We start from the raw sequence: 15651 nt of genomic DNA on the forward strand, positions 1-15651 counted from the left end.
ATGTGTTCTACCACCTGAATGCATTTGATTGCCACCTTCACAAAGCTTTTGAAGGCGAGATAACTTCGGAGATAGATTGGTGTGAACACATATACATCATCTGCAAAATATCAGCGTCCAATACAGCCTAGAACATATTTAAAATCAATTTTAAAGTGCGCGAAACGCAAACGAGCAGCCAGCAGAGGACCACGCGCAATCGACATCCCGTGGATATTGTGTAAATAAACAACATCCAAACACGTCACGAGTTTTCGTTTGCCGCTTCCGCACTGCCGGCGTTTTTCGCTGGCTCACCCGGCTCGCCGCTCCAATCGGAGGGCCGGAGGGCGGAGCTTCTGCTCTCGAGAACGAACGACCCGATCGTTGGCGGCGGAGGCGCCGTGATTTCGTCGGCTCATCGGGCAGCTGGCCGTGACCTAAGTTCTACAGCGATTCCAGGCGCTCTGTTTCTATTACTTTTTATTTACATTGGGTGCTAAAACGCGCCGGAGACACGAAAAGCCCACTGTGCGAGCCGCACGGTCGCTGTGCAGGCGGCCGCCACGGCCGCGAAGTGGCCCAGGCCGGCGCAGGTAGCTCGAGTGATAGCTTGTTACCGCTGCCAAGTCCCAACCATGGCAGCTTATATGAGGAAGGAGTTAGTGATGAGATGGCGGGTTGCATTACAATTGTCATCTGCACCGCTTACGAGAGCGGCAATCGAATATCCGCCGCAGTGCTAACATCTGTAGGCGGACCTGTAGGCAGACCGGCCGGCTACTCCCAGCGCGCGTCTTGCCACCCACTGTCTCGAGCGTCGCGCGTCGTTCTTTAGCCGCGGTACCATTTGCACTTGCAGCGCCTGCGTCACGTCCACGGTCGCTTTTTAATTAAGCGGTTCACGAGATCAGTACGTGGGGGATTCTCAGAAACTATCGGTGATGCGGATTCGACAGTGTTACGGCAGCTCTGCTCTGTGATATCTCTCCCACGGTCACGTGGTCAGCTTTGTTCACACAAAATCCATCGTTTCGCGGCACCCGCTGAAACCGAACTTTGCGACTGGCCGCATTGAAAATGCCTCTAATTCAACAACCGTCGCACGCTGAAGCAAATGAGGTTTCTACAGGTTATAAGTAGGTCACTAGCTACTTATCGCAACAAAAAAAAAAACAAGATGCAAATATTTTGTGTCAGTGCCCCTTTAAAGGGACACTGAAGTGATATGTAAACATAGCGGGATTACTAGCGCAAATTGTAGTCCGGAGTCCCCAGGCCATGTTTCGACCACTCTAGGCGCGTTTACGCGATTTTATTTAGTAGAAAAACTAATTCGAAAATGCTGTCCTCCTCTCTTTACGCTCGCCCATTTTCTGTGGCGTTTTCGTGTGACGTCAGGAGGGGATGAGCTGGCAATTGGCTGCGCCACGGCTGCGCTACTGCACGGCTCCCCGGCCGACAGAGTCAATCGGTCCAGCGTTTCGTCCGCCGGCCGCCGGCGGGTCGTCGCAATCAAGGAGGTTAAAAAAAATTGCTTGGTCGCAATTCGTTCGCTTAGTTGAAACGAAGCCAGGACACGTTTGTGAATGGAAGAATGTGCCTTTCTTTACTTGGTTTGTTTGTACACTGTATCTATCTCCAAGTCAAGGTCGCTTCACACAAGCGCTGCACAAGCACACATGCGACGCTTCGCTGACTGGTACGCCAGTAGGAAAATATAAGGCCTCTTGAAGGCGGGAGAAGAGTCAGCGAAGTCAATATAGGTACTAAGGAAATAAAATAAACTGATATTTTTACCGTACAGCGTAAAACTAGGGCGCGGGAAGCACTTTTTTGCGCTGGGCGAACAAGCACAGCGGTCAGCAGCACGACTACGCATCTGCGAACGCTTTTCCGTATACGAAATGCAATTGCTAGATGTGAGCTACTGTGGAAACTCGGGCGATGCTTACTGCACGATCGCAGTACAACAAATAGTCACCGAAGCTGGTTAAAATGCCAAAACTAAATAAAAGTGTAAACCGGTTGTACAATATATACCCTATATTAGCACGGCCTACGCGGCCCGCTTCGTGGCTCAGCGGTCTGGGGCGCTGGGTATGTCACTGGAATTGTTTTGCAAGTCACGAGTTCGAATCCCCGCGGGTGCGTGCTTTTTTTTTTTTGTAAGTTAACTTTTTTGTTTTCCGCCGATGTTTTCTATATTGAGTTCACCTTTTTTTGGGCCGCAATGTTCATGGCTACACGAACTAGTTCACAAAACGCGCGCATGCTGGCACTGGCGCACTAGCGAGTTCTCGTTGGCGTGCTGTTGCCATAAGCACCGACTGCTTGCAGGCAGTGGGCACAGGCCAGAATGAACAGACCCTTGGCCTGGTGCGAACACGCTTTTTACGATACAGGCATGAGGGAGGCAAGCTCCAAATATGGGGGAAAAGCGCATGACATTTGGGCGTCTGCGGGTACGCGGAGGGCGTTCATGCACTGCGTAGGTCTCGGCTAGTGAATGCTACGACTACAAGCCGTCCTGGGAGGCTTATCTTATGCATTTTACAGCCGACAACATGGCAGAAGCGCGGTACGATGATTACTGAGATATTGAGAATGCCCATCCAACAACGCCATTGGTTATGTTTTACAGAACCGAAACCGAAACCGAAACTTGTGTGATTGCTAACCTTGGGCATCGTCCAATCACGGCGCCCCTCCTCCCAACGTCACAGCCTTAGTTGGTGCGACCGCCGCAAACCGCGCATGGTAGTTTTTCTTCTTTCGCGCTTTGTAAAATAATTACCGATTTGTCAACCGGATAAACGATGAAAAGTGTGCTAATTTGAGCCAGTCTACGCAGTGCAAGCAAAAAGGGGAGCTTGACAAATTCACTTCAGTGTCCCTTTAAGAGCGGTCACCGGGTCACGTGAACGGCCTCCGCGGGACAGGAAGACGGGTTTTCTCTGTCGTGTGAAGCGAATCTGAGCTTACCTGTGCGCATGTCCAGCCGTTCCCTACGGACGAAGACGCACCTTTTCTTTGTGTTTTATATCTTGGGCACGTGCTATGGAAGGCATCGCAGCCAACAGAAAGCAAGGGGCCGTGTTTCTGGGACGGCCGCTATTTCGCCCTGCGTGGAACCTAAGGCTTTCGCATTAACATATGCCGCCTGGTTTCTGGTGACTCTCCGCGACCTGCAGACTATTCCTCTCCCTGTATGACTAATCGCGGATGAGCATTCTTTCTTGTTCGCAAGCAACCCGCCCGGGCAGCAAAAAGCAAAACATTCAGTTATTTTCAGACTCGGTGAACTTTCCCCTTGTGATCGATCGTGTCCTGATTCTGCAGATATCTAGAAATTTCTTTCTTCCCATCATTTTTTTCCCCAATTGGTTGTCTCATTTTTTTTTTCATAAATACGCGTATACAAATGATGAACGATGGAACACTGACGCAGAGTAAAGACACTTGACGCATTGAGGTTGGTGTGAATTGCTGACGCTTCTGCTGCACAATATGCAGTTTTAATATTGGTCTCATGGCACCGTTCCAGTCCGCGATGTCCAATGGCAAGCATCAGTTGAAGCTGTGAAGTGAATCCGCACTGACTGTTCGCCATTTCTTCGTGAGGCAAGGCAAACACAAGGGGTTATTGCAATCACTCGCCACCCCACAAAGAGTAAGTGAGATGCTTGAAGGGATAGACGTGCAGTCGACATCTTCGAACACGCCTGTGGGGATGTCTTTTACAGGGGCCGAACGGGCTGCCGGCAACAATGATCGGGCTCAAAATAATGCACAAGTCAGCATGCCTTCACAGAAGTATCCGAGATAATATACGACCGATTTACAGCGAAGAAAAACAGTAAACAGCTTCTAAAAGGAAACCTTTTCTATACATGATCTGCTCAATAAAGATGATGCCATCAAAACATTTTCAAGAACAATTTTGAGTGGGAACGCGCCCCAAAACTCGAAGTTCCGAACGTTCCGAGCAAATCATCAAACTTCGTTACCTTTGTTTCTTTTATGACAGGAGATTGAGGGACAAACAACGCCGAGGTGGACAGGCGAGGCAGATGAGAGAATGTGTGACCTGCTCTTCGCACTGGGTTTTATTGAAAGGAGAACAAATATGTTTTAAATGCCCTCAAGCTGCCCACAGGTCCGTGCATTTGCTGTGTGTAAACGTATACCTGCGGGTGTTTATCGTTGGCCTTTAATTCAGGTGTCATTACTACTGTTTAAACGAAATACAGCTCTTGAAAAGTATTCGTGACTGCCCTGGCGAACGCGCGACTTTCTCGATATAGTCGTCGATATACGTTTGTTCATTCCGGAGGCGAACAGAAACCATGCACAGAGGTGTGGCAACGACTAGAGCTCTTCGATCGCCTCTTCGGATATGGCTAAGGCCGGTCAGCGCGGCTGGTCAGTACGGTGCACTTTATTTTTGTACTGGGCACGCCCCAGCGAGCTGCACGGTCACTCAGATCGTCTTTGACTAGGCAGCAATCACAGGGGAAGTCACGTGTTCTGTACAGGCACCGCTTGCCTCTGGCGTCTCGCACCGAAGCGATGAGTTCACGGACGGGGAAGGTGAAATTGCGGACGTGTCTCTGTCCTCCAGGGAGGAGAGCTTCCACTTGAATGATCATGTAAATCTGCAACAAGAAAAGTGGGGAAACTTAGAATACATCTCTCAGACTGTTGCTCGGGGCATACGAACCATGGGATTAATCACTCGTAAAGGCACTTTCCGTGAGTGGTCTTAGCCTCGTTTGATAAAACAAGTCTGCATGATACGACTGGAATGAGTTTATCACCACGACCGTCAACTCACGTCGGGGCATCCTGGGTACAAGGGACTGAGGACACGTGAGCGAGTAGAATGAACGAAAAGCCCGCAGATATACACAAAATATCGAATGGTGAGGCAGCAGCGCCGTAGGCCACATCACCAACGTGGCTCTTCTGGACAACAGGAGCACGCGGCAGTTTCTTTTTCAACACGAAAGTGTTTTATTCCCAGATACAAGAAGATATCGCTAACGTCATATCCGTCACGGAAGGGACGCCAGTACAACGAAGCAAGCGGCCTGTAAAGGAAGGGTGCACCCCTGCACACAGGGTCTAATTGCGGAGAAGCAACCTTTGGTACCAAAGAGTACGTTATATATGGGTTGTTCGTTTTCGGGTTTCATATTTTAGCACGAAGGTGTTTTATGCCGATATACACCAAGATTTTGCTGACGTAATATCCGTCACGGAAATGAAGCCAGTACACCTTGGACGAAGCGACCCGCCAGCAGGACGTCGCTCGCCAAGCACACCCACAAGACAGCCGCCGACCCGCAAATCATGCTCAGCTGCAGATTTCGCTGCACATTTCACTTTCGTGTTTTGCTGATTCTTATGACAGAGGAATCAGCCCCAGTTTTTTCTCTTTCTCTTATATAAACATAGACCACACGTGGTAGAGCGGATATGTGCACTTTAAACCACCGAATCGTAGTTTCGGGAACCGCTCGAACCAACAACATGAGCCAGCGTGTCGTGGACATGAGGGAATAGAACGTAGGGTAAGGATGCATTGACAGGAAACTCCTAATAAGAGTGGAAAGTTTCCTATAAGGAAGGGCGTCAGACAAGAAGATGCCTTTTGTCCAGAATTGTCTACAGCCTGTTTAGAGGTGGCATTTAGGAAGCTTGATTGGAAATAGTCAGGGGTACGATTAAATAGAAAGCACTTGGAGGAATTGAGGTCTCCGAACGGCATTGTCCTGTTGAGGCGTAAAGCAGGTAAAGCGCCTTAAAGTCCACGCACATTAACGCCATATGTGCTAAAGCCTCACGATTATTACGATACTTACGTAGAAATTTGCATGCTTCTCCGTCTAACAATCGTCAACTAGTCTATAAAACATTTGTACTAGCACAACTAGAGTTCACGTCCTCTGCTTGGTCCCCCCATCAAAATTATTTAATTGACAAACTAGAAGCCGTACAAAATCGCGTGGCATGGTTTGTATCCAAATCATATGACTTCAGTTCAAGCATAACAAGAATAAAACACAATCTTTCACTTGAACCATTGCATATCCGACGGCAAATCGCGCTTCTACGCATTTTTCGCAGATACGTTTATCGTACCAAATTCTCCCCATTACCCACTGTAAGTCCTCTTTCCACATCACGCAGATTATTCAAGCAACGCAGCTTCACCAGAATCTACGGCACCACAAACTCTTTCAATTCATCTGCTCTCCCACGTGCTATCTGCTTGGGGAACGATCTCCCTGATAATATCGCATCGCTGACTAACCCAGAAATATTCCGCAATCACCTGCACAAGCATTTTTCCATAATAACCACCAATAAGGAACGCTGGCGTTCCTTTCTTTGAGCACCATGTTTTTTTCTTTTTTTCCTTTTTTTTTTTACGGTTACGGCTGCCACATTTCATACTATTGCTTGTATTTATTCTCTTGTAACGCTTGCTGTTATAAGGTTCTTTCTTGTTCTTGCATTGACTTGTCGCTGTATTATGTCTACTTATAGTATAACTTTTGTTGTTAGTTTGTAGTTTTTTCTCTTTTCTTTTTTTATGGTTACGGCTACCACTCTTGATTGTATTTATTACCTTGTCACGCTTGCTGTTATCATGTTCTTTTTTGCGCTTACTTGTTGCTGTATGATATGTCTACTTATAATATAACTTCTGTGCTTATTTTTTGATTATCTGCCTTTCTTGCCCCCTAACCCAAAGCCCTACCGGGTCTTAAAGGGACCCAGAAAAGCCTTTTGTAAAAGTTACAAAAGGCCTTTATTGTCGCGTAGTGCCAATATAGCGATGCAATGCCGTTGGAATTATTGATCTACATTCAGTATTAGCTGCGCCAGAAGCAATTAAGTGCACCTCTCCCCCCTTGCCGATCGATTCCTCCTCCCTCTCTGCTTCTTTCAAAGCAGCTGGAAACACTGGGAATAGCCATGTGACATCGCGACGCTCGACTTCCGTTCTCCGCTAGGTACATTCCTGCGCCTAGGCACGCGTCAATCACTGTAGACCCGCCTTTGCCTCGGGATCGTGCAGGAAAGAGGAAGAGCAGCCGGAAGCCAATGGCAGTGACGTTGCCGGCGACCGACGATCGGCTGAATCAGGGGGACGCATGCCGTTGCGTCAGCCGCGATCGCCGTTGCGTCAGCCGCGGTCGGCTCGCTGCGGCGGCGCGCTCATCGGCAGAGAAAGGCGATCTTCAAAAATTGTTTGCAAATTATCCGTACAACGTATGGGGCTCACACTTGCCTCAAAAATCCCCCGTTATGTGCTCTATCACCTGAATGCATTTGATTGCCACCTTCACAAAGCTTTTCTGGGTCCCTTTAAAGTTACTTTGAATAAATAAATAAATAAATAAATAAATAAATAAATAAATAAATAAATAAATAAATAAATAAATAAATAAATAAATAATGCTACAGGAACTCTACTCAGAAAGCGCCGTCGTACAGCTATAGTGCCTAGGATATAGTACAGCCAATGATAAGTATACGCAGAAACCGAATGTAACGTTCAATAAGGCGCGCATAAAGCCATAATTTTGGCCTAGGAAATTACATACTTGGGCAGGTGCACATGGATGATCATGCCTATCCTGAACAAGTTCTCGCTGCTGATCCCAACCATGAGAAAGAAATCCGACATAGAACTAGTATGGGCTGGAGACCCTCAAATAATTAGCGGTAGGCCACCTGCGACGTTGAAAAGAATGCTATACAAGCAATGCGTATGGGCGCCGGTGAATTGTGTGGCAGACACTCGGCCCTTCACTAAACGACTTCAAGGAAAACTTAGGTCGGTTCTACGATACTCGGAAAGCACGATGATAGGTGCAACGATTAGGGATAGAAATCGAGCACCCGGTTTGGTAATAGACAAGTTCGAGTGGAGCTCAAATTAAAAGGAAGAAGGGCAGTTGGACTGAACGTGCAATGAATAACTGACACCCGCTGGCCCGTTAGGGCAACGGTATGGCTACCGATAGATGAGACTCGTGAAGAAGACGTTAACTCGACGGGTGGAATGGGGGATATAGTATGAATTCGCTGCGGTCGTGAAGTCTATCGGAGAGGCCTTTAGGGGACACAAACATGATGATGGTGACGATGAGGATGATGAGTAGTGCGGGTGGAAGCAACGTACCACTACTGCGCGCACAGCGCGCCTCAGCGTTGACGTCGACCATGCGCAGCGATCAGCACTTGAACATGTCGCAGAGCAGCTTCTCCATGGGCGTGTTGCCGATGGTGCGCTGGAAGTAGAGGGCCTCGACGCGGTCGGCCGGCACGTAGCGCAGCGACGGCAGCATCAGCAGCAGCCGGCCAAACCTGCGAGTGGACAGCGCACACATGCCGGCTTATACGCCGACGAGAAGGCCACACTGCTCTCACTGGCGGTAAGCAAACCGCATCTGCCACTTTGTCAAGTAATTCCAATAGAGCGGACGGACGCTTACATACCCTCGGGGATCGTTTACGCTGTATACTGATCCTTCAACATGCTCTGCTCTCGGAAGACGCGGCCGAAATCGTATACGGCGAAACAACCACCCACTCTCAGAGATAAGCTTAGTTGGCTCGGTCACGCGTCGCAAAACGAAAAAAAAAAAAAAGGGGGGGGGGGGATCAAAGGAAAAAAATTCTCAATTTGTGCGAGCGATGCTCTAACGCGACAAACCGGCGTAGTCATTTCCCGTCGTGAGGTAGAATGACCCAATGACAACGCGGCATGTTCCCATCCAAGTGATCTATCTCCTGTGCCGCCAGCAACACCTGCGGCGCCGGGGCGGCCGGTTCGACAGAGGCCTGACCGTATCGTACCTGACCGGGTGGGTCGGGTGCTGCGTCTTGACGTGCTGCTGAAGCATCAGCTGGGCCTGATCCTGGAGCGCTTCCACTTGGTGCGCGTCCTTCAGGCCCCGGGAGTCTGCGCCGCGGAAGAAACCACATAGAATATATAGGCGCCTCCTCCGCAGGAGATCGAGGCGCGGGGGCACGGGGAACGTCTCAGTGCCTAAATGGGAATATACGTGTCCACGTAAAGATCGCCGCCCTTACAGCTACGTAACTAAATCGACTGAAGGACTTAACCGCGCACGAAAAAAGGTGGATCACCAGTTAGTACGGCCCATTCTAGACGCGTGACAGATCCGCTAAGTACACTGCCGAAGCCCCCGAGTGAGAACTGTCGGATAGGGTGCAAGCATTCTTTCCAGCCACTCATCTCTGCACGCACCTTTCCAACTTGTCTGGGAACCACTCCCGAGTCATTCTCATAACCCACTCATAAGCATAGGCTTTCTTACGTGGCTCACTCACTGTCATAAAACTTTACCGCAATGCCCAAAATCAATGTTGGAAATGCCACTTTGCAAAGACCCCCTTTTAAAAGCGACTTCCCAAGTAATCACAGGTGCATTGTTGGGAAGATATTTTTCATGGGCAGTCTTAAAACGGCATGCGAATGCCCTGGGGTCTTTTCTTATTAAATATTTCAAAGGGCCCCATGTATCCCTACGGAGCTTTGTAAGGGCGCCTCCACTACTCTATACGCAAATGTATTACGTAGAAGACTTCTTCTTCTACGTAATATCTACGAAATGTCTTCTACGTAATGATGATGATGGTTGGATGTTGGCCTTGCGCCATAAACATCCAACCATCATCATCATTACGTAGAAGACATTTTTATGTCTTACATTAACATGAAGGCTGTGAGGAATTTTAATAAATACCCAGTGTACACTTAAGTGAGTGATTGTGGGGTTTAACGCGCCGACGCAACGCAGGCGATGATGCGCGACGTAGTGGAGGGCTCCGGATTAAATTTGACCGCCCGGGGATCTTTAACGTGCGCCGAAATCTCGTACACACCCAATGTACACTTAATGTGCAGCACATCATGTCAGTGTCACGCGTTACAGGCAGTCAGATTTCGGGAGAAGTAGGCCAAGCATTCCTTCACATAGAAACAGGACGCGTTGACCCGCAATTCTGTTTCAGACCGTTGCGTTTCCCCACAGTGTTTCGTCGCGAACTCCTTCGAGCGTATGTTGACCATTTCCGATCGCAGGGAACCGTGACGATCCCCTGGAACGCTGCCACGTCGACACGCTCACGCAGGTTCGTTCGTGCAGGCAGGCACGCCTGTGAGTAGCCCCGGATACATGAACCCGACGAGGGAGGGTCGAGTCGACTGGCGGGTTCAGCTATCTCGACCCCATTCAAAGAGTCGAGGCGAGGAGGCCGGGGGATTGCCGGAAAAGGAGCTACCGTATTTTTACGATTCTAGCGCGCTCCTTCTTTTGCTAAAAGCTAGCATTAAAATTTGTGTGCGCGTTACAATCGGGCTCAAAACCGAAACAGGTTTTAAATCGGCCAGCAACGTTGTCATAGGCACGAGGTCCTCCCAAACTCCAACTCAATCCAATACCAAAATCCGTCAATACCACGTGAGTGAATTTCGGCGCACTAATTCCTGAATGACACATCTTGGTCAGCTATTAAACATTTTTCTACTACAGCAATTAGCCCGTCACACGTAGAATTATGAAGTTCAAGATACTTGAAATCGCTATCAGCTTCAATGTTCCCCGCTATAGTTTTATTTACTGCAGGAGCTGGATAAGCAAGTCTACGAAGCCCAATTTATTTTTGGCTGCCACAGCTGCACGCGCAAAATAAAATCTCCCTCTTCTAGGTAAGTATTGTAATGTATTTTACACCTGCGCGGTAAAGCCGACGTCCAATTATTTTTTTCGGATTTTCCTCGCGAACCTATCCGCACGGTACAATCGGTGGCGCGTTATAATCGTGCGAATACGGTATTCAGCTCCCCACCGCCCGCCGACTCAGCCCGACGAGCGCGTCAACCCACCCCCTGCCTGCGAGTCGAACGGACTCGCCCCGACGGCTTTTCGACTCACCGCGTCCGCTTATACATGAGTGCGTCGAGTCCAAAAACCTGTTTATTTCAACTCAACGCGCCCTCGTCGGGTCAATGTAAACGGGGCTTGTGAGAGCAATATAGCCCTTCGTGCGAAGGAAAATTTTGCACCCACCTCAATGCAGCCGTATCGCCTACAAAGTAAAGCTGTACAACCTTGTCAGACACAATTCGCATTTGAAGAAAAATTCGCCCTGGTTCAGGGTTTCCCCTAAATCTTGTCAATTAATAACCCTTCGTATATTTTACGGCCGTCGCCCCGGAATAAGCCTCCTCGAGCCCCCTGGGAAGCAGGGATGTCCGCCCACAGACTGACCCGCCTTGAAGAGCAGGATGGCCTTGAGGCAGGCGAACTCTGCCGGGTCGACGCCGATGGCCCGGAAGCGCGCCAGCACCTCCTGCAGGATGCGCACGTCCGTGAGCGGAGCCTTGGTGGCCGGCTGCCCCTGGCCCTGCTGCCCCGCCCCTCCGCCGTTGTTGTGCAGCGCCAGGGCGGCGTGCTCGGCGGGGCTGAAGAGCGGGCTGGCCTCCAGGGGCAGGCACCACTGGATGGCGCACAGCAGGAACAGCTCGGACCACGTCTCCTCCAGGATGATCACCTGCGCCAGTGCAAGCGAGGGGGGCAAGCACGCGGGGCCGTTTTGCTGCCTCGACAATAACGCAATTGACGCGCACCCCGTAAGAAATGCTTGGGTGCCCCTGAATTTATTTTCCACCTGAATCTCAATGCATCATTTAATTAATGCTATAAGATAAAAATATCGGTTACCGCTGTACACGAAACACTTTTTTACCAATTCGAATACAGAACATGCTCAGCGAAGTTACCAGTGGGTATGTCAGCGCATACGACAGAGAGGAAAGGTGCTGAATTGATTGCTCTTGGTGCGCTCGAAAAATACCTGGTCCCTGAAGGGCAGGTTCGAGAAGGACGGCAGGTTCTTGGCCCACTTGACGGCCATGAAGAGCAGCCTGGCAGACGTCTCGTACACGCTTTCCTGGGCGACGGGGTAGAGGGGAAACTCGCCGTAGCCGGGCATCTGCGGCTGCTGCTGGGGCTGCTGGCACAGCAGTGGCGGAGGCAGCAGGCCCACGGGAGACCGCCGGCCGCCAGGGGCCGCTGTCATGGTGGACTCGGTGAGCCCGCCGCCGCCGTTGCTTCCCAGATCATCACGGCAGCCCCCGGACTCGGACGTGTCCTCTGCGCGCCGAGGTATACGTATACGTGGGCAGTTAGGTCACTGATCAGTTATCAAAGCAAAGCTTTACTACTTTCATCCTGCGGTTTCGCGGAGGATGCGCAAGGTAACCTTTTGACCGGAGACACCCCTCCGGGGACGCACCACTCGAAGCGCATCGCGTGGTTCGCCGGGCCTGTTTTCAGCGCTGCGCACAAGGCCTCGTTCTATTCTTATTTATTTATTTATTTATTTATTTATTTATTTATTTATTTATACAATACTGCAGGCCTTGGGCGGCCCAAGCAGGAGTGGTTTGTTTATACATCAATGATGAAAACCAGCTTTAAAGAAGATAAAGAAAAAGGAAGAAAAAAGAAATATAAATTGCAAGCACGAAGAAATAAGCAATGAACAATCGAAGAAAACACCAGAGAACAAGAGAGGGCTAATCAGTGCATATTTCAGACATATGGCACATAAGACGGTAGGGATCAAGGCAGAAAAAAAAAAAGTCGTTCTGCTCATATGAGCGGCGGTCGCCGCCGCGGTGGCGGCCGATCAGCTGATCGGCAGCCGACCACCCCCGCAGCCTCCCATGTATGCGCCGTGGGGTCGTCTCGGGCTACTATGTGTCAGCGCCTTGTCCAGTTGTTTCTGCCTTCCGTGTCCTCGCCTGCGTGCGCTGGTAACCCTGTTAATATGCATCACCAACTAGCGTATGTACGCAATTTGTCGAAATTTTCTAGGCTAATCCTAAGCCTTCTCGACCGCAAAGAATTCAAAGAATAAGCTTTACTTTTAAATATGTTCAAATTATTTTATGACACAGAGAAAGAAAAGTGTTTTCCTTAGCTTTCCGGCATAAAAAGTTTCAGCCTCGCTCGGGACGTAAGCTTGTACATTGAATTTCTTGCGGCCTGTGCATTCCTGGCTTGGCCTAGAAAATTTTGACAAGGACTGTACGTATTGTGGGGTTCTTAATTGGGGCTACTCCCAATTACGCGAGCACGCTAGCCCGCGATCCCCTCTCCCAGAGGGGCGAGGATAGCCCCTCGCGCCCTCTCCCTGCAAGGGGGTACGGGCTGACCAATGCGCGCCGGTCCGTGGGCCACGTGGGGCGTGACGTAGTGGCCCCGCCGAGGGGCTCGCGGCGGGGGGCGCGCTGGGCGCGCGCTTCGGTCGGACCCAGGAGAGATTGGCTGGGTGCCGACTCCGACAGGTACTTCGTGCTTGCACGCTGCTCGCTCGCTTCGGCCTGAGCGACCGCCGTTTTCTCACTTCCGTGAGGTCGGCGAACGTACCGAGAGTTGGATTTCTCTGTCAGTCTGGTGGTCGGTTCCGGTCCTAGCCGGGCCCATCACCTGCAGCGTTTCGGTGGCTTACGCCACTGGAACAACAGCTGCCGATTACCCTCCCTGCGCGTCGGGCTCTGTGGCTTGAAGCGTACGGTCGACGTGTACCCCCCCCCCCTGTCTGCCCCAGGGCTAGGAGTGTAATACCAGGGCTGGTTGCTGTACCGTGGATTACCCGGTATAAAACCAAGTTCTGTGGAGCTACTTTGTCTCTGCGGAGTGACTGCGCACGCGTGGCGAGGGCCGCCGCGGCCGTCTACGGCTTGGCTCGCTCGAACCCATGGTGGGCACCTTGGCAGGCTGCACTGCATTACAGAGGTGAGGCCCACAGTATGTATGTATGTATGTATGTATGTATGTATGTATGTATGTATGTATGTATGTATGTATGTATGTATGTATGTATGTATGTATGTATGTATGTATGTATGTATGTATGTATGTATGTATGTATGTATGTATGTATGTATGTATGTATGTATGTATGTATGTATGTATGTATGTATGTATGTATGTATGTATGTATGTATGTATGTATGTATGTATGTATGTATGTATGTATGTATGTATGTATGTATGTATGTATGTATGTATGTATGTATGTATGTATGTATGTATGTATGTATGTATGTATGTACGTACGTACGTACGTACGTACGTACGTACGTATGTATGTATGTATGTATGTATGTATGTATGTATGTATGTATGTATGTATGTATGTATGTATGTATGTATGTATGTATGTATGTATGTATGTACCATGACCAACTTTACATCGGACCTGACCAGCCAGCGGCGCTCTATGGGAGCGCTTGCGCCCAGTCTCGTTTCGCGCCCGGCCGCTAGGGGCGCTTTTACGCACTGTTGCGGCGAGCGGCGGCTACGCTGGAGCGGGCGTGCTCGGGCGCTAGTAGGGGCCGTCTGGCGCCGGAATTCGTTTTTAATCACACTACAGTTAATTGATTTTGGTAAATCCGAATGAAAAAGTAGCAGTTTTACGGGGACCAACTATGGATGAATGTTTTTTTTTTTTTTTAAGCGTGTTAAAGCGGGGCGGGGACTCCTGATTGGCTTACCCGTTTTGAGATGCGTTGCGGTGCACGCGGCGCATTTACTTTCGTGGTCGTATATGAAGTGATGACGAAAAGAAATAACATTATCTCACGTACTGACAACGGAACTGGCTAGCCAACCAAAGTGTACAGGTTCATAATCGCAGGGGGAGGTTATTCCCGAGTATGATGTACATTATGAAGTTCATAGCATAAACCAAACTTAGTTCATAAAAGCTTCACAGGAACTGTTTTTGTCATAATAAATACAACAAAATTGAAGCTTCCTGTTGAAATTCCTCATGAAGTGTAGCAGTAGCAGGTCTTTCTTGCTATAAAGTTGCGGAGGAATTTTATATGCTCAGAAAACAAGATCCATATACAAGCTCCGAAAATGCCAGTTGCGGTCTTTCACGCAGTAATAAGCGACGAAGGTTTGGCCCCTTCTTTACGAATAAATTGAAAATTTTCATTGGGAGTGCATGTGAAGTGCTACAATGACCTGCTACACTACTAAATCAATAACCATGTCATTTTAAGCTTATTTACAGGCTGATGTTTCACATACACAATGCCACGGTTTAGGCACACAATGCCACACTGTAGTCAGGTTTTCAGAACAATAATGGACGTTGGCATTGCACAATCGTTTTCACTTTGGCATTCTTTTCAAGAGTTAATTTTCGTTCATAAGCCTACACTAACACTTGAACAGTGAAGCACAGTAGTCACACTTTCAGCTCTTTCCTGAAGTCTGGTTTTTTCGCAATCCTTTTTCCTTTGCACTCTTGTCCGTTTTCTCCGCAGCAAAATTTGTGAAAAAAGTTCGGCTAAACTTCTCCAGCATGAGCTCAACCACTGCCCCCGTATGACTATCCGATGAGCCGTCGTGACTGAAAAGCTTGTTTTCCAGTGCAGCTTGTAGCATCGTCTTAACGAACAGCGCCATCGGTTTTTTTGTAGGATATCGCTAGTTCTGCGAATGCTTGGGCCACTCTTTCCAGTGCACAGACGAATTCCAGGAACTCTAATCTGGGATAAGATCGCCCACCCCGGTCGAAAGTGAAGATCACCGCAGTGGC

The 15651-nt window shown here is 49.3% G+C and overlaps 1 protein-coding gene across 6 annotated transcripts in view; it reads right to left on the bottom strand.

Annotated features, from left to right (window-relative positions):
* Positions 1-3454: 3454 nt before the first annotated feature.
* Hr51 (photoreceptor-specific nuclear hormone receptor 51) overlaps positions 3455-15651 on the bottom strand; it is an 81458-nt gene continuing 69261 nt past the window's right edge. For all 6 annotated transcript variants that reach the window (XM_077700770.1, XM_077700769.1, XM_077700766.1 and 3 more), the window contains 5 exons: positions 11884-12182; positions 11298-11580; positions 8857-8962; positions 8180-8364; positions 3455-4637 (listed from right to left, as the gene is read on the bottom strand). In XM_077700770.1, the coding sequence (XP_077556896.1) occupies positions 8232-8364; positions 8857-8962; positions 11298-11580; positions 11884-12182 (821 nt within the window). In that variant the 3' untranslated portion in view covers positions 3455-4637; positions 8180-8231. The remainder of the gene's footprint in view (positions 4638-8179; positions 8365-8856; positions 8963-11297; positions 11581-11883; positions 12183-15651) is intronic.

This window comes from Haemaphysalis longicornis, unplaced genomic scaffold, assembly GCF_048455015.1.
Source record: "Haemaphysalis longicornis isolate Haplotype H1 unplaced genomic scaffold, Haemaphysalis longicornis Haplotype H1 scaffold_2, whole genome shotgun sequence".
Lineage (NCBI taxonomy): Eukaryota > Metazoa > Arthropoda > Arachnida > Ixodida > Ixodidae > Haemaphysalis > Haemaphysalis longicornis.